Genomic DNA, 27,428 nt, shown 5'->3' with positions numbered 1-27,428 from the left:
GTGGCATCATTTGACAATAAGAAACAAATATAGAGAAAAAATTCAAATGGTGACGCCATTTAACTAAGAAATTGATATTAACATGATTCGATCTCGAGTAGAGGTGGAAGAAAAATCTTACACACCAACTCTACCAAAGTAAGACTTGTTCTGATTGTAGTTTTAAAATACATACAGTGGTATACAACACATTAATATGGTGACACTTTTTACGACCCTGAGTTTTTTACATTACAACAAATAAACAATATTGTGACACAAGACATCCTATGCTCTACACTAGATCTGTCCCTACGATGGTGGTTACTGGTGGATGAGGGTTGGTTATACTTGTACAAATTGCACAATACAAGTCGTGTTGCATGACTTTTAAATTTCAAAATGAAAATTGAAATTTTAAATTCTACAAAATTTGCAATCATATAACCATTTTTAATTAAATTTTGATGAAAATGATAGCGTTGGTGAATAAATATATGATGTTTTAAATACTATAATTTTATAATTGATTTGAATATTATCAACAACTTGGAGTGAGAGGATTAGGCACGGAGTCTACGTCACTACTATAATACTTTTATTTTACTTCTTCTTAACATTTCTTAAATTTTAATTTACCAATTTTTTTTGTATTACAACTTTATATATAATTATTTTTATAAATCACAAAAAAATAAAAATATTCGTAAGTCGCTTTAAAGTGGATTCGAGAAATTTCTTTTATAACCGACTCCCGGTTTATTTTATGCGTTCCAAAAAACATATTCAACTTTAAATGTTATATTAGTTTGTTTAAACAAAAAGTTGACAATTACATTCAGGTGGAAAATTAAATTAATAACATTTTCTGATTAAAAATTTAAAATCTTTTATGCTGATTCTTTGACTTGGGAAAAAGTTATTTTCTTTTTATTATATTAAAAGCAAAATAATACTTTAATTTTTATCATGATATCATTAATAATTACATGTTTTTGTTTCATTAGAAACTTACATTGTGTTTTCGAAAGAAAAAAAATTTATGCGTGTCCATGAAAAGGAAGTAAAATGAAATAATTTTTCATGTTCCTACACAGAAGAGAAAGGAAAGGAAAAGAAAGATGACAGTTTTACCGATATACTCTTTAAAAATATATTCTTTATAATGAATGATTAGATCGTTTTATAATTTTATTAACCTTTTTAATTAGATTTAATGTCTTTTCTTTCCTTTCACATTTTAGAGGAACAGGAAATTTATCATTATTTTCTTTCTCTTTCATTTCATTTCATTTCTCTCCTAAGAAAGTTTTAGAACATGAGTTATTTTTTCTACTTTCCTCCTTTTCCCCTCCCTTTCATTTTCTTTCCTTCGTAAAAAAAGTTTTAAGAACACAACGTTAGAGTATCTTCAATAATTGTGTTAAAATAGTGACTTTGAAGATATTTACGATATATTTTTACTCCAATAGTTAAGAGAGAGGGTAGAAATCTTCTATAAAATTTCATATTTATGATAGAGAAGTTATATTTAATTTTTTCTCCCCAACAGGAGGCATTGAAGATTTGAAGTTAAGTATTTAAGAGAGAGAAATAATATTTTATAAAATATATAGAAAATTTTAATATTATAGTTAACGCCAGATGTGTTAAAATAGAATCGTTGTTGGAGTTGAATGTAATTTATTTCTACTTTGAGACATGTCCTATATTTAGATAAAATCACTCCATCTCTTAGTCTTTTACTAACCAAGTCACATCTTATCATATTAATTATTTTATAAGGATATTATTTATAAAAAGGGGGGGGGGGTTCATTCAATCATAAATGACATATTTAATGAATAAGTAATATTTGAAAAAAGATTAAATATTGAAATAATGAAAATAGGGGCAGGTGACGCCATTTGTAGGTATTGTTTTTTTATTTGCTGTCTCCTTGGTTTGTTTATAATACTAGAAAGGGTGACATGTTTGATGTGTTCATAACCTTAACCTTAACCTTAACCTTTGCAACCTCTTCTCCATTCTTTGTTCACCCATGGGAAGAAATGCACAAGAACAAGTGATCCTACAACAACAATCAAAGGTATACTCAAAGTTGTGTTTTCTACGTATTTTTAGTAATTTACTGAACGATACTAACAAACTGCTACAACTTTTTTGTTTTTAATTTAATCTAAGATGGATGAAATTGAAATCGCAAAATCGATGATAACTTCCTTGCCAACTTCACCAAATCACAACATTGGAAGCAGACCAACAAGCATGGTAATGAAGGTAAGTTCTCCTTCTCTTCATTTTACCCTATTTCAAAATTGTTTGCTTTATCATGAAAATGAAAAGAGCTCATATTATTTATGGTAACTTTTATCAAATCAATGCTTAATGATCTAATTTTTGCACCATGATATTTGTTCATCTTTTATTCAAAATAACTCGTATTAATAGATTTTAGGATTCTTGTTTTCGTTTTTACGAATGGGATGACAGATTTATAATGGATAACAATCTAGAAATCAGTCTCTATTGTAGAAAACGCTGCATCAGTTCATATCTTCATCCAATATATAATTGAACTCATAATTCACAGTGGTGGTCTCAAATACAAGCACCAGTCTTTTAGGTTTTGGTTTTTTTTGATATATATTCCATTTGTTTTGAATATGATAACAGAAAGCACATACGGTGTTTCCGGCACACTTGGTGGCCGAAGCCATATCAACGCTCCATGGACTCGACCTGAGATGGTCAGGTCCGATCACGCCACAAGAAATGGAATACGTGAAACAATATATTTTTGCAAAGTACCCTGAATATTGCAACGGACTTATTGTTGAAGAGGGAGACAAGATCGATTTATACAATATTTGTAGCAATGATGAATCAAGTTTGGAAGCAAGTATAATTAGTGATGACAAACGAAAGTATTCCCCTAGAGTTATCACAATAAAAGACTCATCTTCGCCCTCATCCTTCAGTCCTACATATGATCTTGATGGTACACAATTAGAGCCTTCAAAATTGCTTGAAATTTTGAACAAAAAATCCTCGTTCCAAGGTAATTTCATGTCCATTCCGGAGATCCAAGTCCGGAATAAAGCCTTGCAAAATTGCGGGTTACAAGAAGATGAATATCTCGTCTTATTCACACCAACATTTAAAGAAGCCATGGTGATGATAGGGGAATCTTACCCTTTCTTTAGAGGGAATTATTACATGAGTATTATTAATGAAAAAGAAGATTCTGTTAGAGAATTTGTAGGTACTAAGGACTCGAAAGTCGTAGCTGCTCCAGAGTCATGGTTGGATCTACGAATTAAAGGATCACAACTTAGCCAGTATTTCAGGAGAAAGTGTAAATACAGTCCAAAAGGGCTTTTTGCATACCCTGCCTATGTTAATGGGACTAGTTATTCAATGCACTGGATTTCAGAGGCTCATCGGAATTCTTGGCATGTGCTTTTAGATGCCACCGAATTGGAACCAACAAAGGAGCGATTGACATTGGCGCTTCATCGACCCGATTTTGTGATATGCACCGTAGATAATACGCATGCTCAACCATCAAAAATTATTTGCCTTTTGGTGAGAAGAAAATCGTTCGAGACTACTCAACCTTTAGTGAGTGATTCTTGATATGAGTCAAAAGGGTTTGTATCTAAAACGTTTCTACCTGTGTATGATTTCTTTGAGTTTGAGGTGTCAGAGTCAAAAGATTTTTACAATATATGTAATAATAGAAGGGTTGATTTATAATATTTGAGTTTTTAAATAATAAATTACAAAAATTCAAAACTATTGGCATGATATAGTTATTATATTGCTATTGTTAGATGTTTATGCCAAAAGGGTTTGTAAGTTACGTACAACCCTCATTATTGCCCCAATTCACAAGTATCGTGTGCATATGACAAAAATTAGAACGCACAAAGACTTCAAATTTTGCAACAACAAACATATAAATAGCAACAACTTCAAATCCTAACCCTACAAAGATATAAATATCATTAAAATTAACACTTAATAAACATACTAGTTGTGTATCCGTGCAATGCGACGAATGCAAAGTTTTGTTGTAAACCGAAAACAAAAAATCAATACAATTTTTTATCAAAAAACAAAATCCAAAATTTATATGTCAAATCTAAAAAAATTATGTAATTTATTTTTATAAAGTACGTTTATTTTTTAGATACAAATAGTGATGTCTTATTTAGTTAAGATTCATTAATTATCATATATTTGAATGTGTTTATGAATTAATTGTTAATTAGTTTATAGAGTTTAAAAAATTGTACATATACAATAATCACCTGTAAACTTGAAATTTAAGGATAATATATTACTAAGCATCTAATGTTTAATAAATTATTTTTCAGATTTTTATCTAATTGATAATATGGTTTGGGAAATAACATGAACACTTTAACACTAAACTCCACAAATTTTCTTTTTTACTATTTGATCCCTTTTAATTTCATATTTGAAATTGCCATCGGATCTATAAAGTTCTGACTTTAACAATTAGCATCAAACATTAAGTATTTTTTTTTTTTATTAAAATAAAACTTAGGGGCCGTGTATCAAAAGTTTACCCAAGTAAGTGTTTACCAAGTCACATTACCTTATCAGTTAAATATGATAATGACCAAGAATCTTAACTGGTAAAAACGAGGGAAAGAACGATAGTCTTACTCGGTAAATGATGGTGGTAACTCTTATCATGATTAGCACTTACCAGATAAATTGTTGCATGTGATGTTATTTTTGTTGACTAAAATTTTACCCGATAAATAAATAATAATATTAAATTTTACCGATAAACATTTATGTGATAAATTGTTTGGTAAATAAGTAATAAACTAAAAAATTAAGGAAGCCCCTAGGCAAAGTGGGTAGTGGGTAGAGGAAGGAGCACAAAATCTTGAGTGAGGGTGAAGTTTGAAAGTGGGGTCAGCTAAAGTTAATGTATGGTTTTGCTTGTAAAATTCAGCCCTATATATTATATATTTATATGTTTTATTAAAAAGGTATCCTTTTTTTCTCATAAAATCATCTGAGCGACAAGGACAAACTTGTAATTTCACTTTGTGGATGTCAAATGTTAAGTTAATTTACTTTGGTTAAACATACTAAGACAACACAAAACAACCAATTTTATAAATTTAAAACTACAACCGAAGTGAACAAATGATACATAACATGACCAAATAAGGGTTTAAAGCTAAAGTTCTTGAATAATCATGTTGCCTTGTAAAATCTAATGTGTTAGGTCAATTTATTGAAGTTATCATCACGGCATAACTTTACTGCTAACCTTGCAGTTCATTATCTCAGTCAATTAAAGAAGATTCACGACGTTAAAAACTCTCCATCTTAAATACATTAATAAAATAAACGGCATGGCAATCAAATAATCTAGCTCATACCTATTCTTATTACCATAACTCATAAATTGACAATTTAGATCGAAAGACGAGCCCTTTTTAAATAGTGGGAGGTTCAATTAAGAAGACAAAATATTGTGAAAAAGTGTAAGAAAAGAAGGCATGAGAAAGATTTATATGTGAATCATTAAAAAAAATCCATTTGAATATATATATATATATATATATATATATATATATATATATATATATATCCATCTTCAACTAGATTTTTTAGATTGTAACTGTAACTGCATAAGCATACAAACATTTTGCTTCTTGTCAATAGACAACTATAATAAATTAAATTAGTTATTTAATGAAAATACAAAACANAAGAAAAGAAGGCATGAGAAAGATTTATATGTGAATCATTAAAAAAAATCCATTTATATATATATATATATATATATATATATATATATATATATATATATATATACCCAATAATCTGTAATGGTGGTTCACTGTAACTGTAACTGCATAAGCATACAAACATTTTGCTTCTTGTCAATAGACAACTATAATAAATTAAATTAGTTATTTAATGAAAATACAAAACATTTTCAATAATGCAACACCCAATCATCCTCTGTAAGGCCCCAAGCCCAATGGGGCACGCTGATTTAAGATTTTCGATTTCGATTTTAATTTAAATTCATAATAAAAATTATTGATAATTCATAATTTGAGGTTTATCAAGAGTTTACAAATCTCATTTTTTTTATTCATTTGGGATGAATTGTTACAATCTTACTATCAAAAAATTTATCTTCATAGCCAAAAATAAAATACAATGTATTGAGAATAAGGAGAATTCTATCTTTACGTATGTTTATATATATATATATATATATATATATATATATATTAGTGTTTAGTAGTCATATCTATGCTTGTGCACATTTAACGGTTTTCAAAGTCGTGCTATATATGTTATTTTGATAAACAATTGACTTGCGTCATTTTTGCAAATATTACTAAAAATTTGAATTGATAACGACATGTTCTGTGTTCGTGTTCATTTTCCGATCATATTTAACTTAACAACTCATGAATGAAAAAGTAGATAAAAGCATATAATTATGAATCAACATCAACTAAATAACCACTCAGAATGGGAGGAAATAAGGTGCATCTATGCAACGAATTAAAATACGATATGAAATCCGTAATTTATTAACGTTTACTAATCCTTGGGTTACAAATTTCTTCTATGAACTCAAGTCAGATCCAAGCTTTACAAGTGAATATAGGCTCAATTGGCCTTTCATACTCGCTTTAATCCGGTTATAAAAAATGACTTAATAAGATAATATGTTCTTATTCGTGATGAATTTATATTAATGCTTGAAGTTTTTTATACATCTCTGATGCACAAGCATTCTCCTATCATTTCCTTTCAATGGTTTTAGTGTTTTGGGTACATAAAATTATGTGAATTTGAATTGGGCTATAAAATGGTCAAACTTTCACTTGATTCCTATTTTGGGGAACCAACTTTAAAAATCGTCATTTTAGGGAATTAACTTTCACCTGATTCCTATTTTGGGGAACCAATTTTCAAAATCGTCATTTTGGAAAACCAACTTGCATATAATTCCTATTTTAGGGAACCAACTTGCAAAATAATTATAGAAAAATGGAAAAATTACACCAAAATAGAACCAACTTTCACTTGATTCCTATTTTGGGGAACCAAATTTTAAACTCATCATTTAGGGTATCTGTCAAACTTTTTGTTCATTTAAGGGTCTGGTTGATCTGTTGAACACGTAACAAGTAATTTAAGGGTCTCTATCAAACTTTTGGTTGGATTTGCCAAATTTGATTTAAACTTTAATATTGACACAGATTGGTTAGATATAAAAATCTTGAATTTGATATTTAATATTTATTTTTTATTGCATCAATTAATTTTTTCTATTAAATTGATTTTTTTATTGCATTGGTAAAAAAACAATTTTTATCATGGTAATTTGGATTTTTTTCAAAAAAATATTCAATTTGATATCTGAATTTAAAAAAAACGAGATTTCAAATGAGAAATAGATTTTATTGCATTAATTTTTGAAAAAAAAAAACGAATTTTAGTTATTTTTTATAATTATTTTGCAGGTTGGTTCCCCAAAATAGGAATCAGGTGCAAGTTGCTCAAAATGACGGTTTTGAAAGTTGGTTCCCCAAAATAGAAATCAGCTGAAAGTTGGTTTCCCAAAATGACGATTTTAAAAGTTGGTTTCCCAAAATAAAAATCAGGTGAAAGTTAGTTCCATTTTGATGCAATTTTTTCAAATTAAAATGTATACTTCAACAATTAATTGGGCTACAAAATCTAAAAAATAATTGCATTTTTTATTTTGAGTACCTGNCACCCCACAAATTCTGTCTTATAGCATTTCATTGAAACCAAAAAAAAACATTTGTTTATTTACTTTTATATACACCGTTATTTCAAATAAATAGTTTCAAATTGAATTTATTTTAATAATCTTGAGTAAATCTATCTATCTATATATATATAGAGAGAGAGTTGAGTTATTATGTAACCATTTATATTTGTACAACCAATATAACTCAATCTCAATGGTTCATTTAATTTAATGAATATGTGATTTCATAAAGTTTTGGTTGTTTTCTTAATATAAAGTATTGATCATAATCAATGAACCATAGTCATCTTACATAAATATTTAAATCATAATAAATGAACTCTCGTCATTTCCATAAATATTTCAATTGCATTGGTTGTACAAATGTATGAGTTGCATTTGAAACGTCCTCCCTCTCTCCCTCTCTCTCCCTCTCTCTCTCTATATATATATATATATAAATGTTGTGGCATTCTAAAATTTGAGTATTTTAAAATTTTAAATTGTGGTGTACTCTTAGTTATTTCATATTGATTAGGAGATGAAACATTGGAGAATGAAAGTGTGTATATTATAGGATGACCGGTAAATTTAAGAATTTGAAATGAGGTGATGTCTTTTAAATCTAAAAGGGGTTGTGCAACTTTTCGGTTTTCCTATTTTTGGCCAACCATCATTCATTTAAAAAATTTATTTACTAAAAATGAATACAAATAGAATAAAGTTGAACTATAAATCATAACCATAAAAACTCTAGAAAGGATGCATATCTAAAAGGAAGATGGTAGATGAATGAAATGAAATTGCTAAAAAGATGATGGAATAAACAAAACGATATTTTAAAATTTGAGAATTCAAAATCCTCAATTTTGATGTTATTTTGGTTATCACACATTGAGTAGGAGATGAATAACGGAAGCATGTATATTAAAGAAGGATAAGATGAGTTTGATAATATAAAATGTTGTCATATCTTTCAAATCTAAAAGGGTTTAAACAACATTTAAGTTTATCTCTTTTTGACCAACCTATAAATGTATACAAAAAATAAAACTATCTATTCCATATATATATATATATATATATATATGTATATATGTATGTATGTATGTATGTATGTATGTATGAATGAGTTGCCAAATGTCCCTTGGAAGGCCAGTCTACCACAAGATCAAGTTAAAGGGACGTAGGAATTGCCCTTAACTGTCTGGAAGGTTGAATTAGCTTTCTATCTTAGTCAAGCTTTGAAGCCCCTACTAGGAGGGGATATTTGAAGAAGCGCATGTTTGGAACCCTATATACAAGGGGCTGGTCTCGATCTTGCATATATATATATATATATATATATATTATTTGAGTATTCTCAAATATTGCTTTACAGTATTGTTTTGGTTATCACACGTTTGTAAGAGAATGCTAGATTTGAGAACTGAGATGGGTATAAGAGAGGATGAGGGATGACTTTGATAATTAAAGGTTTTACTTGGCTAAAAATATTTTTTAACCAACACTTAATAGATTTTTTTATTATAAAATATGACATAAAATTATATATATAAGTTCAAGTTTAGGGAAAAACTGTAAAAATATATGTAAATAGAAAAATCATTATAAAAGAAATAACCTAGAGTATTTGAGGTGAGATTATGAGATTTTTGTATTCTCAATTCTTTCATTGTGGTACTATTGTTTTAGTAATCCCACGTTGATAATAGAATGTTAGATTGAATGATGAAGGCGACTATAATAAATGAGAAAACAACACTTTATATAAATTTTGAAATGTCTTTAATTTGATAATATCCCACATTGATGAGAAAGTGATATTTTTTTCAATGAAAGATGTAAATATATTGTTCAGCGACGTGTCTTTAGAAAGAAGATTAAAAAATGTATGAAAAATGTGAGCATATATTGATGAAAGAAGATGATGTTTTTTTGACAACTTATATGGTTGGCTAGTTTTCGCCGGCATCTTTTTTGGAAAAAAAATCTTTAAACTCTTCGTAACAACAACAAAGATATGGTTGTGGGATATGTTTTTGAGTTCTAAACAACAAAATTATTACCAACACATCTCAATCTCTTCGTAACCAAAAGCGATTATTAATATATGCAAACGAATCACTTATGGGAATACATTCGGTGTTTTAAGTTGTATCTAATTAATTGTTAATCGAGCAATTACATTTTGTCTTAACCCACTCAAGTACTTGCTTAAAATATTTATTGTTACCATGCAACACACTAGTGATACATAAAAGAACTTGTAAATGAAATATTTCCTTTTTCGGTTTTTCTTTTCAATTATCATTAATTATTATGACTTTTATATATATATATATATATATATATATATAATCATGTTAATAAATATGTATCTTTTAGTTCAAAATGAAAAGGTTTTACGAAATAAGGGATGATGAATAGGGAAATCAAAGGAAATAGTTATTTTTATGGACTAAATTAATTCCTCAACCGTTTTTTCCTAGAAATTTCAAAAAGAATATCATTACCCCTACAAGTGCAACCTTGATGCTTGCAAAAAAGCTAAAAGACAAAAAAAAATCAATTTTCACTCAAATGCGTAAAAACACCTTCACAAACAGATGATATTTGAAAAAAAAAAATTCACTTTTCACACACGTTCGCAAGTGAATGAAAATTGATTTTTTATTTTTTTTTTATCTTTTAACGTCTTCACAAGTTAGGGATGTACCATTTACAAAGAGATAGTGATATTTTTAAAATTTTCAAAAAAAAAATGGCTAAGATTTTTAATTTCTCATGAATATTCCTTACCCCTTGTGAACTTAAAGTAATTCTTTTTTCCTTTTGCTAATAAGTTATCATCGGTATTTATATTTAATAAGGATTTACTTTAATTAAAAAGGGACATGTATTCATCTATTAAACTGGAGCCTTTTATTTTTCAAAATGAACGCAAATAGACGCAAATGGTATAGAGATTTCAAAAATAAAAATAAAAATAAATTACTAAAAAGTCCAAAAACACTCGTCTCCTACCAATCATCCTAGCAAAACCAACCGCCGTCGGTCACGTTACTCGCCGGCGGTATCTCAAAATGCCACAACCGTCCCACCGCATGCTTCAAATACTTCTGACACAAAAACTCGTTCGCGTAAGCTTTCTCCACCTTCCGATTAACATCGTGCAAAAACACGTGCGTCACGCCGGACTTTTTCCTGTTCCTCGCCATCACAGTCGCGGAGTAAATCGCAGCCATCCTTCCCGGCGCTGCATCAAAATAACCCCTCGGTGCATCGATCATTATCATATCCCACTCGTTATCGTACACCTCATCAGGTAAACTCGTGAGTGCTAACCTGCACCGGGTATTCCCCCGGATGTATGATTTCGCCGGAGCACATTCCGGTTCCGATCGGTACGTATTCATAAGCTCATCGGCTTCGGAAAGCTTCGTTCGGTACTTAACGACGGCGGCGTTGAGATCCGGCGCGTCTTTCAGCACCGTCTGAACCCACGTCGGATCTTCTTCGAGAAACAGCGTTCTTCCACGGCTGTTAAACGAAGCCCACATCAGTGAATCGTGACCGAGCCCAAAAACGAGGAAGTTGCAGGGGGAAATCGATCGGAGAACGTCGAAGGAGATGGTGATTTCCGAGAACGATTGTTGAGGGACGATTCGGGAAGTGGCGTAGTGGAGGATGGCTTTGAGTTGAATCGGAGATGTCATGGAATGAAAGTTATCGGAGATGGGTTGATTGCAGAAGAAGCGGCGGTTGCCGGGACCGGTGAAGGTGAATACGAGGAGGCCGGCGGCGATGAGAGTTATGGCGGATAAGGCGATGAAGAGTCGCCGTTCAGGGAGGTGTGGGAGATTATTTTTCATGGTTTTTTGTGAAGTGTTTGAGTTTTCCGACCAATGGGAAGGACATATGAAGATCTAAGATTTGGGTTTATGACAGTGGAGATATAGATGACGGTGTTAGACGCGTTGAAGAAAAGATAACGGCGTTAGACTGGAATACTATTGGTTGGTTCGTCTTGACCATTCTATTTTGGATGTGGGTTTTAGATATTTTAGTTTTTTTGACGTTAAAGATTTCATGAGTAAATGCTCTATAACATATTTTATTAAAATTGCAAAATTAAATGTTAAAATTACAGAGATTCAAAATAAGATTAAAACGTTGTTTGACCATTGCTAAATGGTTTAGTGTAGAATAATTAAATAGTTAGAATCATTAAAAGATTCGCATGATATAGTACAAAATAAAATAGAATTATTTGGTAATTATTTAGAATGAAATTATGACGTTGAATGATTAATGGAGGCTCAGGATACAAAATCATTCAGAAGGTTTTAGAACCATTAAGAGACCGATTTTTTTTTTGTCAAACAAAATTCACCTCTTAACGATTTAAATGTTGTCTCTTAATGAAATTATTAAGAGGTAAACAAATAACCATTAGATTTATACTTTTTTAATTTAATCTGAAATAAAATATTGAATTTAAGTGGAAATTAACCTGTTATATATTATATAAACATAAAATAATCAAATATATATATACCCACATATATATAATCAAACACTCCTTAAATGATTTGTATGTTTGTGAATTTAATTTATATGATATAAAGTATTATATACATAAAAAGGTGATAATTAAGATATATGTGTGAATTTTATTTATATTATATACCTAAAAATTTTGTAATTAAATTATGTATGAATTTCATTTATATTATATAAAATATGATCTACTTAAAAGATTATGCTTAAAAAAACCCGGGGTGTATGAAATGTTAATATATCACGATGTTTCATGCTATAAAGAATGAAACAATTAAAAAGATTCGTGCATCGCAAGTTATTATATTTTTTGAATAAAACAATTTGATGATATTTCTATGCATAATATATATTTGGATTTATAACACATTAAGAAAAATAAGATTTTAAAGTGTTTATTATAAAAAAATTAAAGAAAATATAGAAAAGATGAAAGTATCCATCTCAAATATCTTTTCTATTCCCCACTAAACTAAAGCTCTTTTATTAGTTTTATCGCCGGTTACTCGATTATAAAAGACTCGTTCGATATCTTGTTTTAGAGTAAACACTTGTTTTCATACTTGTCTTTTTACTCCACTATCGACAACTAGACATGACTATAGTGTTTGTCCTTTTGTTTTATGTAGAAATATATAGGCAATCTAGACTCTAAATACGTAGATGCGTAGCATGTGTTGATATATTAATAATTACGCAAGTCGTCGATGTTTTAGGAAATAAAAAGTTTGTTAAATTCGTTTGTTGAGTAAATTAAAAGCAAAATCTATTAAACGATATGAAAGTATAATTTTGAAGCAAGCAAAATGCAACAACAACATCAAATCATAGACTAGGAATGGATCATATAGAAACTTTGTTCAAAAATGTGGGAATTAAATGCATTCATATTTTAATCCTAATATTCATATTGTAATCCTTAAAATTAAAAATTTACTGAAGTTGAAGTATATTATATTCATTCCAAAATAAATGTCTACAGTTGAAATAGCATATAAATTTAAAAATATGTAATTATTAAACTTTTTAATCAGTCAAAGAACAATTTTATCCTTAATAATATATATATATATATATATATATATATATATAGTTGATCTTATAAAGAGGGTTGAATAGAAAAGTAGTTATTTATGTTTGAAAATAAATATTTATTTTTAAAAATATAAGAGAAAAATATGCACAATTGGTCTTGTATAGAAGGTGTATTTTTTTAAAGAGCAAATTGTATGAAAAAAGTAATGTACTTTAACTTGATTTTTATTTGAGTAAAGTATTTTTAAAACTTTCATTTTGGTACCTAAAATATAAAGTTTTAAACATTTAAGTACTCAAGTAACCGGTTGAAGCATTAATCGGTTATCATGCTGATGTGGCGAGTGATGTGGTATCAAACTCAATACTATTTGCTATTCAACTCAATTTCATCATAATCGGTTAATACTTCAACTGGTTACTCGAGATACTTAAATGTTTAAAACTTTACATCTTAGGTATCAAACAAAAAGTTTTAAAAATACATTACCCAAAGTAAGAATCAAGTTAAAGTATGTTATTTTTTCATGCAATTTGTTTTTTTTTTAAACTTGAATTTTTGTTTTTCCATAAAAATATAAAGAAAGAAAGTACGTGGAAATGTTCCAAGTTTCATTTAGAAGAGGTATGGCTCCATTTTGTGAAGCGTCAAAGTCAACCAACGAAGACATGAACTTGTATAAATTAAATTTGTAAATTAAATTTTTATTTTTGTCTTAAAAGTTATTTCGTAATTTTTTTTATTTACATCTATTGACTACTAATTAATAAGTATCATGAAATATGTAGTAAGATTATTAATTACGGTCACCAATAACAATATTTACATTTTATCATAATCATTTACATCATGACTAAATTAAATATTTTCTTTTTAGAAAGACAACAATTTATTAAAAAAAAGGATCAAAGCTATGAAGTGCTATATCGAAACAAAAGATTGACTTGGAATTTGTAAGGGAAAAAAAGATCCACGAGTCAAACTACAGGGGTTAGGATGTAATTAATGAAGTTGAGGGACTAAAATCAGATTTTTGGTGAAATAGAGGGATGAAAAATGCAATTGACTCTAAATAATACTGCTACTTCTACATATGTGGTGAAGTCGTGTTGAAGATGGATGAGTGATGGGAATTAAATAGTATATTTGTCAAAGTAATGTTGGCACAGGCTTCTTGATTTCCGTGACTCCACTACGTGCCGCCACGTACCCCTTCCCTTCCCACAAATCTTATTTATTAATTTTAATTTAGTTAAATCTCGTGGTTTCTCTCTGCAAAATAACATTCTTTCAAATAATTTACATTTATATTATATTTATAAAAAACGTATATATCAAGAAAATGCTTTTTTTATTCTTTAACCATTCCCAATTTCTCCCTTTTTTATGTCTATTTTCTTGTAGAAATGTAAACACAATTTCCAACTCCATCACACTCCCTCAACTCAAGCAACCGGAAATGCTTAAAAAAAAAAAATCAAAGTAAAATTTATAATTTTCTTTAAAGATGGTTTTATTGATGCTTATATAATGGAAACATTTTTTTTAATCATTGTGTTTATTCTGTGTTTGGTGATTATCCTATTCTTATATTTGATGTATGTGCGTTGAAATCTGATCTACATGTTTTCTGATATTTTCACTGATTAGTTCTTTATTTTTTTTTGTTCACTATCAATATATTGTTCATTTTGTCAATATTGATTTTGATTACTTCTTTAATATAAAAAGACACCTACAACCATAAATTTTCAACGTGTACCAACTAAAGTTATTGGTAACCAATTCAATTGATATAAAGACTTTGATGGTTTTCCGATTGGGTTTCAATTATTGATAAAACGGTCATACTTCCTTCATCTAAACTATAACTTAATTTAGCAGCTCATTTCAAAATATGTGAACGTAGATGTTAGTAGTTGATCTTTTTACCAGTTATAACTGATACAATTCTTGGTATAGGAGAATTTTTTTTTGGATTCACACTAATAACACCCCCACATTGATGGTAACCCAAATTTTGCTAGCATGTAAATTTGAAAAATTAAAAAGCATTTCAATGTGAGTTACAAATAAAAGTCATGTTCTCATAGTTATGTGATTGTACGAAATCGACCCAAAAATTTTCAAATTGTGTAATTTAAATAAACAAGGAACTCAAAAAGAAAATCATGGCGTTTCGAGTGAAAACGTTAGTCTCGTGATTGTGTGATGCTACTTACACAATCTTGGCTTGATAGAAACTCAAAATTACCGTGATGTATTTTTTTTTTAAAATAAGCAACTTGTTAAAATATCAACTCGATATAACTTAATTGATAATAGCTTGATAGTTGCTCAGTAGAAACCCTAATTTTGTAGCTTGTTGATCTAGAAAATACAACAAAACTGAAAATGTAATTTTTATTCGGTCTAAGAAAAACCCTATAAAATTAACCGATAACCAAAATTTAAAAACAACCAAAGATGAAACTATACGCTTAATAATGGTTTTATTTGTCTAAAAATAACAAAAATTGTTAATAATAATAATAAGATTATTATAAATATAAAATATATTCAGTTTAACATGAACCAAATAAGATAAGTGAGGATGGAAAAGGAGAAAAGTATTGGGCGGTTAATGCGTCCCCAGTCCCGAGATTGTTTAGGCCCCTCATCCCCGATCCATTTAATCCCTAATGGGTTCGGGGAACCCATTGGGTACCCATTTAGTTAAAAAAAACAATGTCATTTAAAATTAAAATAATAATAAATTGTCACTACATTAATTACCAATATTAAAAATCGAATATATTTGTTATGGTACTAAATGTTTACAAACATACATATATTTGTTTATTTATACACATTATATACATATATTTAACAAAAAATGTTAATCAGAGTTGGATTAGGGGCGGATAATGCTATTCCAACCCCCTTTCAGGTATACAAATAAACGTCCGTTCCCGTCTTGTTAATTGTCAAAGCGGAAAATCCTTGCTCCATTAAGGTCGGGTACCCATAGATACCCGCTCCAATGGATAAAGTTTCCATCTTTAAAGATAACCGAAAACCAAATTAAAATAACCGGATTAATAATTACAACTATAAACCAAATGACTCATTTAAGTTAAAGCATAAAATAATGATGTATGTCATATTTGATATCATAAAACAAATATCAACTTAATTTATATCGATAATTTAATTAAAAAATTAAATGGAAAAACAAACCTCGCTAAACATATTGTGATATTGCTGTTCTGTGGGTTCGGCCGACAAGCGAAATAAAAGAAGTCGTGTCACTGTCAACTGCTGGTGAATTGATATTGATTTTGGGCCGATATATTGGGCTATTTACTAATGGACTTTTTTACTTCATATTATTGGGCCATGAAGATTAAAAATGCTATAGTTGGACATGGACTTGGATTGAAATTGAATTAGGGACTTGTCTTAATTGTCTAAATTGCATTTGCAGGTGTTTATCTAATCGTGAAACTCCTAAGATTCGTTTTTTGGGCGTGAAATTATATAACTAAAAGTTGCCAATACATAGTATGACTATAATTAAACCATTAAATTGGAATAACATTTGAAAGGTTCGAAGTACGTCGAAACATCGATATAAATAATAATGTAATGTTGTACTCGAAATATGTTTGATGGATCCTCGTAGCTCAGATCAAAGAGTGGATGTTGTATGACATGAGGTAATAATGGTATCATCACGTTTGATATATGATCAGTCTAACATAAGATTATGTGTTTTAGAAGAAAACTATAAATGTTCGTGTTTAGTGGTTTTTGTTTTACTATTCAACCACAATACAATATGTGGTCAGAAAATCGAAACTATTTTTAAACTAGGCATGATTTATATGACAAAATTGTTTCACCGTGTCATTATAATTTATTCTCCAAAAATAGTTAACGTTGCCTGGAACCTATGATTTTTAATATAGGGAACAAAGAATGTTAAGGCTTAGATATTTTCGATTCGAAAATACCTACATTTTTTAAAATAATTTGTTCTTAGTCGAAGTAGGAAATAGTGTTTGATAAAATTCAATATATTTAAGCTTTTTTATGCTTTGAACTAATGGTTTTTAAAAGAGTGATATATCATATGAAGTATTTTGAAGTTTGGGGTCTTGACAATCAAAGCACCTAGAATAGATGTGCTTCAAATGATGTAAACAATCAAAGTATTTTAGAGTTATGTTGTTTATTTAAATGATTTAAGTAGCTAAATTTCATGCTTTTTTATATTAAAATTTTAACATAATTTAAATACACATTAAATAAGATTGTATTGAGATACAAATTTATCAGTGACCAGCTAGACATATAAAAATTATTCCATTACAATCTTTATTAGTTTTCATATAGAAATTATGACTAAACTAAATATGAAAAGAACCCGTACAAGCCATGGTCCATTACACCTACTATCGAGATTAACCGTCCAATAATCGAGATACAAGTATGGTTATCATTTTGTGAACTGTTTTCATGATTATGTTGATACTCGTACATTTAGTTTCAACTAGGTGACATTAATTGTTAGATGGTTGCATTTAATTTGACTCCTAATGTTGTTGTCTATGTAACTATAATTTCCTTGTTAATTTTTGGAAAGTACAATCAACCGAGTGTTTTCTGAACAACATTATTCATTTGTTTTAAAATAAATGACTGTATTATTATATTAATTTGTCTCAAAATAAGCACTTACTTTTAAACGGAAACGTTTATTTTTTATTAAGGATAAAATTGTCATTTTAAGCTAAAAAAATGCAATAATTAAGCATTTTTTGTTATGAATATTTATCTTAACATCCATGGATTGAGTTATGCGAGAACGAAAGAAAATATTTATATTATTGAATCAATCATAATTGAAGAATTTTAATAGATCAACATTAATAGGAAGTACCAAATCAATTCATTTTTGAAATTCAATTTAAGATTAAAATTGATAAGAATCCGAATTTACTTTTACATATAAGTATTTCCACTTAACTCTTTATTATCACACGTTATGCATATTTCATATAAAAAAAGATTTTTTTTAAGGCTGATGTGACTTATATAAAATAATAATATTAATTTGAACGGTTGGATTAACATTTTGATACAATAAATTCTTTAAGGGTGCGTTTGGTGCGCAGACAGGACTGGACAGGACAGGACGGGACAGGACGGGACAGGACAGGACAGGACAGCTGTTCAGCGTTTGGTAAGACAGGACAGGACAAGACAGAACTGGTTAAAATGACCAATTTACCCCGTAAACCAATTCATCAACAACAACATTCAGCAATCATAATCAATTCAGCAATTATAATCAATGTAAACCAATTCATCAACAACAACATTCAGCAATCATAATCAATGTAAACCCTAAATCGATTGCTGTAATCCTCTTAGCATAAACAAGCTGGTAAAAATGTAGTTGCTGTAATCCTCTTAGCATAAACCCTAAATCGATTCAAACCTAGCAAACCCTAAATCGATTCAAACATAGCGATGGAGAAGGAGAAGGTTAGGGCAATCATGTACCTGATGAAGGAGAAGGTAATGTGATGGAGGCAGACTGTGTGTATGGACTAGAACTCCCGTCGCCGTCAAGATGGAGGGTGTGCGATGGAGGGTGTCGTCGCTGTCGAGATGGAGGGTGTACGATGGAGGGTCGCCGATTGAGGCTGTGCGATGGAGGGTCGCCGATTGAGGCTGTCGAGATGGAGGGTGTACGATGGAGGGTCGCCGATTGAGGCTGTGCGATGGAGGGTCGCCGATTGAGGCTGTCGAGATGGAGGGTGTACGATGGAGGGTCGCCGATTGAGGCTGTGCTATGGAGGGTCGCCGATTGAGGGTGTGCGATGGAGGGTCGCCGATTGAGACGCTGTGAAGTACGATGGAAGAAGACGGTGGAAGGGATTGAGGGTAAAGGGGTAAAAAATTCCTTGTTCTAGTTAGTTCCAGGGGTAAAGGGTGGACTCCCTTGTCCCACCCTTGTTCTAGTTAGTTCCAGTTAGTCCCACATAAAACCATAACAAACATGGTACAAGTGTGTTCTGTTCTGTCCTGTCCCACCCTGTTCTGCCTACCAAACGCACCCTAAAGAAATATTTATGAAAGTTTAATGCATGGTGACGTGGATAGACTAGCGAGTTGACAACTCATCCATCCAAACTCATTTAACGGGAAGCAAATAAATGACAACAACCACCTGCTGTCACCGCCATTACTTCTTGCAACAACCTCTCGTCAATTATTAAACCATCCCTCCATTCCTAGATAAAATACAAGAAAAAACCAACTTAATCACACAAAAACTGCAACAATTTCCAAAATGTGGATCAAAAATGGATTTGCTGTTTTGATCACGGTGGTGTGGATGAGTGGTGGTGTGACGGCGGCGGAGCAGTCGTTAGGGGAGCAGTGTGCGTCGAAGCTGACGGCGGTGATGACGTGTGTGGCGTTTGCCACCGGAAAAGAGGCTGCGCCGCAGCAGAAATGCTGTGACTCGGTGAAGGAGATGAAAGATAGTAATCCAGCGTGTCTATGTTTTGTTATACAGCAGATTCATAACGGTACAAATCCAGCTTTGCAAAAGATGAAGATTCAAGAGAGCCGCCTTCTGCAGCTGCCGGCGGCGTGTAAGATCGCTAACGCCAGCATCACCGATTGCCCAAGTAATTAATTACTCTCTCTCTTCTTTTAACAGTTTCAAGTTCTAATAAAATACTTTATAGAATTTAGTTCCTAAGCAACTAAGGTTATAAACATATATATTTTCGAACTCGATTCGTTCGAAAGCTCGACTAACTTCACGAGCTGAGCCGTTCAAACATACATATTTTCGAACCAAATATATTTATATGCTTACAACTTTTATAATCAAATATAAAAATCTTCGAACTTGAGTAAATAAACAAGTTAATTGATCTCAAATTCGAGCTTAAAAACGGGCATTGAGCTCGAGCTCAAACATTGAAAAAATATTTGAACTCGAGCTCGAATCTGACTTTGAAAAAGTTAATTGAGCTCGAGTGCTTGATATTCTTTTTTCGAGTCGAGCTGGAATAACATGCTACTTGACTCAATTCTATTAGTTTACACCCCTATTCGTAAGACCAAAACATAAAATTAAACGTCATATTTAAAAGCATTACAATAGGTTTATTGGATGTTTTCAGTTGTTCTATAACATATTCTTTAAATCGTTTCTAATAAAATGTTTTATTAGCTATTTTTTATGATACTTCTGAAAAATGTTATATGAACCCATTTTTTTTAGAACGTTTCTACATTTTTTACATCCTATAAAATCAATTTTGTTGTAGTGTTTATTAATTAATGAATAATAATTTTTATTTTTAATCTTTATAATATGAAAATAATGATAGGGCTTCTGAAGCTACCAGCAAATTCACCGGATGCGGCCATATTCACTAGTAATAGTTCGATCGTCCCTACGACGGCCGGAGGAATGCCATCGTCAACGTCGTCGTCCCGTTCAGATGCGGTGAAGTATGATGCACCGCTGGTTGTAGCTTCCATTTTCATTCCTGTAACATTGTTGTTAGCTACAAACCTTTTATTTCCGAACCTAGATGGCTAAGATCTTAATTAGGTCCATGGCTTGGCTTTTGGTGCTTAATTATTATCTTGTCCATGGTTTGTGGTTTAGTCTTTGTTTGATGCATTGGTTACTCGAGACCTTTTCTTAAATTGGATAATGTTTGGTAGTTTGATTTTTCCATAATAATGTTTTTTTAATTTCGTGTTAATGGTGTTATTTTGGTTTTCTATTGAAATACGACGTACATTTGTTTGAGAATATTTTTTTTTATTGAAATGTATTAAGTTCATGCTCTTCTTACTTAATATCATCATATGCCACTGCCAGAGACGAAACATGTATATAATGATAGTGATACGAGAGTTCCTAAACGACTTGAAGCTCTTATACTGTAACAACTGTTAGATTCAAACACTTGTCTATTTATATACTCCAATGTTACGCCTAGATAAAACATATTGGACACTGATTAACAGGCTCAATTGAGCAATTCAATCGTAGTTTAGAATATTCAAACCTATTAACACCTGTTTTGTGCACTTGAATGTAGAAATGGTAGTCAAAATTGTCTTTTCCATTTTTCTTTTTTACAATTTTAAAAATATAAATAAAAAAATTTAAAATAGTTTTTGGATCACATAACTTAGTCTTATTTATGGCTAATTTCGCCCCTACTTAAACCATAAATAAAGCTGATATAAAGTTTTAGATATATTAAACTTGACAGTTACATCATGTATTTTAAACAAATGATAATAAATATTTTAAATGAAATTTCATACTTGATACATGTTATAAAAACCTTATGATTTTCTTGAAATATAAAAAATAGGAAAAGAGCTTATCAGTCAGTCTATAATAGTTATATATACCTAGGTTTTGGCTTGTCACAATTAATTGTAGGTTTTTTTTTTTTATTAAAAAAAAAAGAACTAGAAAAATCTGTTTGTACCTCACACGGGAAAATCTTTTCATTCTTCCCAGTTCCCAATTCCCAATTCCCAATTCCCAATTCCCAATGAGGTAAAAAATGTATGAATGCTGTTGGAAATTAAATGGGCTAAACTATCGGGCCGGACTTACATGAAACATCATTGGGCCATGGTCTTGTATCGGATAGTAACATAACATTGCTGGGGCTGGGGCTGGGGCTGGGGCTTGATCCGATGTGAACCCTTTATTTGATCTCCAGCAATTTCGTCACTCTCCTCTTCCTCTTCCTCCCTGTCACCAAGTCCCTTCTTCATAGCCAATTCAACGAATTTCTCCGATCGCTATCGTGATGTCTCAGGTAAATCTCCGTCTAGAGCCTCAAATCAATCACTAATTTTATACCAAGATCTAAAATTTTGAACTCGATTATTATCCTTTTCGATCCAAATACCTTTTTTTCGCAGATTTAAGAAATAAATATTAGGTTTTTTAATCCCAACTCTCATGCTTTTCCTGTGTTTTATACGATTTGGTTTTGTTTTTGTTTGTTATGTGGTTTTAGGTTGATAACAGAAACTCCTCGGCGGCCAAACGTGCCAGAACTGATGGTATGCCCAATTGTTAAAGCGTTTGTTTATTCCACTGTTTGTTCATTTTTTTTCTTGTTTATTTTGCTTGTTTGTCAGTGGTTGACTATGTGAAGGGTTTATCCTTAGGACGATGTTGTTGCTTTCTTTCTTTGTCCCTGAATTGGAGTCCCTTTTTGGCTTTTTTTTCTAAGTGTTGAACGGGTTAGGTTAACTTCTAAATTGGTAGGAATTGCTTTGGGTTATAAGGGAACAACCAAATAGCCACATTCTTATATGAAAAAGCATTTCAGTAGAGAACATTCTGGGATCGTAAACCAAAACCACTACGCAAATTTTGATTGTTCAAAATGATATTTTAAATTTAGAGTAGACTCTAGTTACAGGAAAAGGGGAGCATGCTGTATGCATATTCTTGTAACTTAGTGTTTCTTTGTTGATATGTCATATGTGATGAAGGTGTTTCAATTCACATTGGCGTCTCAAAAGTTGATAACTGTTTACAAGCTTTCTCTGATGTAAGCCAGTGTTTAGGACCTTAGATCTCAAAGGATTTGCAATGATATTGGATGTCCTTTGGTTCAAGATTTGATCTGATTTTGCTTCAAGGTCCATGATATGCAATTTTATTTTTAAAGACACCAATAGGTGTACTCGCAAGTTGTTAAAGTATATATTTATAGAAAGTTGTTTTATTTCAATCTAGTAAAACCACAGGCTTTCTTTAATTATGATACATAATTTAAAAAAGTTTCCAGGTTCTGAAAATTAAACCCTGCGTTAAAGGAGGCGTGTTGTAATGGTTTCTTCCAACATTATCTAGTTCCCAATACTACAGATGTCTTTATTGGAGTTGTTTATGATATTAGGTGGTCGTAGAGAAGATGACTGGACCTGCCCCAGCTGTGGAAATGTCAATTTCTCTTTCAGGACAACTTGCAATATGCGCAACTGTACACAACCTAGGCCAGCTGATCATAATTCTGTACGGTCTACATTTATTTCTATTAAAATATTTGTAGATAATTTCTCCTTTTCACTGAAGGGGGAGCTTGTGATAAGTGTTGCATTTTATTTATTGGTTGGTATTTATTGTGATGCAGATAAGTAATGTTTTATTTCATTGACTTGCATATAAAACGGAAAAATAACTAATGATGTCACCAGTTGCAACTTGCTCTGCCTCCCTTTCTTTGTCTATCATAGTACTATTTTAAGATCCCACATCGGTTGGGGAGGGGAACAAAGGTTGCCTTATAAGGAACTGAATACCTTCTCTATCAAACGGGTTTTAAAATGGTGAGTCCAAGTTATGCATGTAGGGATGTTGCAACTATAGTAGTTATGCATGTAGGGTAAGTTTGGCACCAACAGAGATAGTGCCTTGGTGCAAGCACCAGACATCATTTTCTAAGCTTACTATGTTACTTTATTGGTCAATATAGTAGGTAATATTGTATGATGTTTTTATGTTTTTTAATGTATTCACATGTTTATATATGCACTCATTCATTGTTATTTCGTACAAGAAACTTGTTGTAAGTAATAGTTATCTAACTTTCCCTCTCTAAAGTGGATATAACATGAGTGACTGCAGCTTGCTTTACTTCAAATGATAAATTGCATTTACTGATATCACATCCATTTTAGTTTGACAGAAAAATTAGCTGACTATAACTTGCAAGTTTTTGATGAATGGATATACATATATATATATATATATATAATACATCAAACACCATCACTTACTTTGTTGACTGATGAAGTAACATTGAACATCATAATCTTTCCGGTTTCTAATAATATTTGTATAATTAATAATACATTTGTGCTAATTGTATACTTCTAAGTCACATTGTAAGTTGTAATACAAAAATTAAACGTATCGATTGATAATGATTTCTTCCATATTGCGTTTACCTGCGAACAATGTACCAGTTCAAAATTTTCTTTCTCAGCATTTAAGATCTGAATGCAAAAATAAAATTAATTTAGGGACACATTGAAGTATTTCAGGAGACTGTCTCCGTGTCATGCACTGTATCCAAGAATGACGCGCATGGCACTTGTTTTTTTTCCTTTGAGTGCATCATTGCAGAATGCCATGACATGAATGTTCTGAGATCAGACATGCTACTTGGAACTGATAAGTTATAGTTGCTTTTGAAGATAGACGATGATAACTACATCACACCATACTGGTATTGGTATTAAAAGGGAAACAGTTGGTGTCAAAATTTTGTAAAAGTTTATTAGGATTATGAATATTTCTATGTATGAACTGTGAGGTTGAGTTATTTTATTAACTTCATATAATGGTTACCACGTATCATATTGTTAGCATAATGGTACTACCAAATTTGCATGTACAGAAATCTGCTCCAAAGCCAATGCAGACCCCACAAGCCTACTCTTCTGCTGCTCCTTATGTTGGTCCTGGTGCTCCTTCGTCAATGTATATTGGCGTTCCACCTTATGGTTCATCTTTGTTCAATGGATCATCCATGCCTCCTTATGATGTTCCATTTTCTGGAGGCTCTGCTTATCATTATAATTACGGAAGTCGTATTTCTGGAGGTAGCCCTTATCGACCACTACACCTTTCTGCTCCACCCCCCTACTCTGGTGGATCCATGATAGGTAATGATGGTATGTGTCATTCTAATAGTTCTACATTTGATAGTTTTGTTTACTTTTATTCAGGAACGATAGTTGGCATCCATTTGATACTATTGCCCATTTTTTATGTAGTGCAAGACTTGACTACCAATGTAATGTTTTTTTCTGCATCATTTAGTAGCACTTATGCATGACTAGATAATTGGCAAGAAGTTGGGATCTCTTTTCAACGTTTCATTTTGTGATACTGAGCTGACGAGTGCTGACTGTGATCTCTCTCTCTTGTATCTAATCATTCATATTCTAAAGCATTTGCTTCTCTAGGTGTTTCCATTATGAGGCTTTGATGTTTTCCATTTTACATCTGTTTGTGCAGGTGGCATGTATGGCGTACCTCCATTAATGGACCGATATGGGTTGGCCTTGCCCATGGGCCACAATGCTATGGTATATTTGAAATCTGTCTCTAGCAATATATTAATTTTCTTTAAATGAGAATTCCATTGAATTCCCTTTTCTGGTTAACAACTTTTCTTTTGTCATTTGAATACCAAGATAAAAGCATTTCTACTGATGCTTTAAGATTACACTATATCATGAATTGATCGGTTTGACCCTTGAAACTCAATAGGGACCACGGCCTGGATTTTACCCTGAGGAGAAGGTTCCAAAGAAAGGTATTGGATAAATGATTATTTCATATGCTTTAAACCATTAGACAAACACAGGATTTATTCGTTAACTAATGTTCTTCTTTCCTTCAAAACACGTAGATGGAAAAAGTGACAACGACTGGAAATGTCCTAAATGTGGAAATGTCAATTTCTCATTTAGGACAGTTTGTAACATGAGGAAGTGTAATACTCCAAAACCAGGAGCTCAGGTATTAGCTATTTTCTTTGCTTTATTTTACTAGACTTGTGTTAAAGTATATCCGTGGCATGTCGGTTTCTTGTTTGATGGTATTCAAGCATTTTGTATTACATATGCTACTAATGACTGACTGTGAAACTTTGCTGTTTAAATTTGCAGGCTGCAAAGCCAGGCAAGAGCTCCAGTAAGTTGATTTTCCTATACTTTGCTAGTTTTCTGTATATAACATGTCATATTCGGTATTCGTAATCTATGTGTGTGCCTATTCTGTTTCAGAACCAGATATGCCTGATGGGAGCTGGAAGTGTGATAAATGTAACAACATAAACTACCCATTTAGAACCAAATGTAACAGACAAAACTGTGGTGCTGAGAAACCATCAGAATCGCAGAAGTCCCCTTCAGAAGAGGCAGAAGAAAATGATCAGGTCTGTCTTGTAATATGTTTAGTTCAATTAAACTTATGTTGTTTGAAAATGTTTTTATTTTCATTTGCTTGTACCCTTTGTGAATGTAAAGTGAAACATCTCGGCAGCCATTTACCTACGTTGAGCACGCACTTCTCTTTGCCATTTAATCTTTTCCATTTTTCGTTTATTTTAAGTCTTTCTACAAAGTTACTTTCTGTTGTTAAAGGGCGTGGTCATCCAGTTATTAATTTGCATTTATCTACTGTTCCAGTGAGTACTAGGACATGTTCCAGAGTTGTCGAGCAATTGCCCAGTATTGGTCTGAAAGTCGGTCATGTCGTCGTCGTCGTCTTCTTCATGTTGCTGCGGTTTTCGAGTTACTCTCTTATGGTTTGTGTCGTCAACTTGTATTGAATGGAAATTGGTATCTTTTTAATGGTCTTTCTATGGATTTCTTTTATTAGATACAACAGTGTCCCTTCCCGTCATGTTGTGGTGAGATGTTTCTGGTTAGTTGCTCTGGTAACTGTTCTAGGTGGTATATTATACCTTTTTTTGCATTTTTTCAAGTAGGTGGTACATCAGCACTGATTTGCATTTGGTAACTGCTGCTCAACTCCTAACATGGTATCAGTGTCTCGTGTTAGAAGTTGTATAAGGGGATGTTTGGTTGGTTTTACATCAAGTCCAGTATGGATACGGCTGTCTGTGTGGATTAATCTGTATAGATTGGGAAGGTTTTTGTTTGAGAGGGTTTTTTCATATATGTAATGAGCATGTTTTTTAATTGGGAATGGCAGGTTTGGGAAAAAAACTTGGCTTTTTGCATAAAGTTTCCCTTTAGAAGCTTACTGAATAAGACACTTTCTATATCATTAAGCCACTACCAAACCGTCATATATAGCTGACAGAATAAGCTTTAGAGTCCTATTAAACTCGTTAAGCTGCTAACCGAGTAGCATTTGATTTGGTCAATGGAAAACATCACCTTTTTTTTCTGGCCGGTTGTATGTCTTTTAGTTGTTTTTTTTGTTTGCTTGCTTGGACATGG

The 27,428-nt window shown here is 31.3% G+C and overlaps 4 protein-coding genes across 5 annotated transcripts; 3 read left to right on the top strand and 1 right to left on the bottom strand.

Annotated features, from left to right (window-relative positions):
• The first annotated feature begins 1,966 nt into the window (after nucleotides 1-1,966).
• Nucleotides 1,967-3,736, top strand: LOC112525792. The gene is made up of 3 exons (XM_025136062.1): nucleotides 1,967-2,068; nucleotides 2,164-2,259; nucleotides 2,656-3,736. The coding sequence occupies exons 1-3, from the start codon at nucleotides 2,021-2,023 to the stop codon at nucleotides 3,616-3,618; spliced, it is 1,107 nt and encodes a 368-aa protein (XP_024991830.1). The 5' UTR covers nucleotides 1,967-2,020; the 3' UTR covers nucleotides 3,619-3,736.
• A 7,022-nt stretch (nucleotides 3,737-10,758) lies between these two features.
• LOC112525575 (probable methyltransferase At1g27930) lies at nucleotides 10,759-11,766 on the bottom strand. The gene has a single exon (XM_025135760.1). The coding sequence runs from the start codon at nucleotides 11,653-11,655 to the stop codon at nucleotides 10,816-10,818; it is 840 nt and encodes a 279-aa protein (XP_024991528.1). The 5' UTR covers nucleotides 11,656-11,766; the 3' UTR covers nucleotides 10,759-10,815.
• Nucleotides 11,767-19,684: 7,918 nt separating this feature from the next.
• On the top strand, nucleotides 19,685-21,159 carry LOC112525534 (non-specific lipid transfer protein GPI-anchored 1-like). Its single transcript, XM_025135700.1, has 2 exons — nucleotides 19,685-20,065; nucleotides 20,780-21,159. Exons 1-2 carry the CDS (start codon nucleotides 19,723-19,725, stop codon nucleotides 20,992-20,994), a joined length of 558 nt encoding a protein of 185 aa, XP_024991468.1. The 5' UTR covers nucleotides 19,685-19,722; the 3' UTR covers nucleotides 20,995-21,159.
• Nucleotides 21,160-22,105: 946 nt separating this feature from the next.
• Nucleotides 22,106-26,978, top strand: LOC112525956 (ranBP2-type zinc finger protein At1g67325). Of its 2 annotated transcripts, none has more exons than XM_025136292.1 (10): nucleotides 22,106-22,246; nucleotides 22,451-22,496; nucleotides 23,345-23,460; nucleotides 24,848-25,115; nucleotides 25,471-25,541; nucleotides 25,726-25,771; nucleotides 25,868-25,977; nucleotides 26,127-26,151; nucleotides 26,244-26,395; nucleotides 26,649-26,978. In XM_025136292.1, the coding sequence occupies exons 1-10, from the start codon at nucleotides 22,238-22,240 to the stop codon at nucleotides 26,649-26,651; spliced, it is 846 nt and encodes a 281-aa protein (XP_024992060.1). In that variant the 5' UTR covers nucleotides 22,106-22,237; the 3' UTR covers nucleotides 26,652-26,978. The 2 variants fall into 2 exon arrangements, with proteins under 2 accessions (XP_024992060.1, XP_024992059.1); XM_025136291.1 differs by having other exon boundaries at nucleotides 24,848-25,124.
• The last annotated feature ends 450 nt before the right edge of the window (nucleotides 26,979-27,428 follow it).

This window comes from Cynara cardunculus (assembly GCF_001531365.2).
Source record: "Cynara cardunculus var. scolymus isolate 2C chromosome LG 13, CcrdV1, whole genome shotgun sequence".
NCBI lineage: Eukaryota > Viridiplantae > Streptophyta > Magnoliopsida > Asterales > Asteraceae > Cynara > Cynara cardunculus.
Note: the sequence above shows the minus strand (reverse complement) of the source record. Positions and strands in the feature narration are given on the sequence as shown.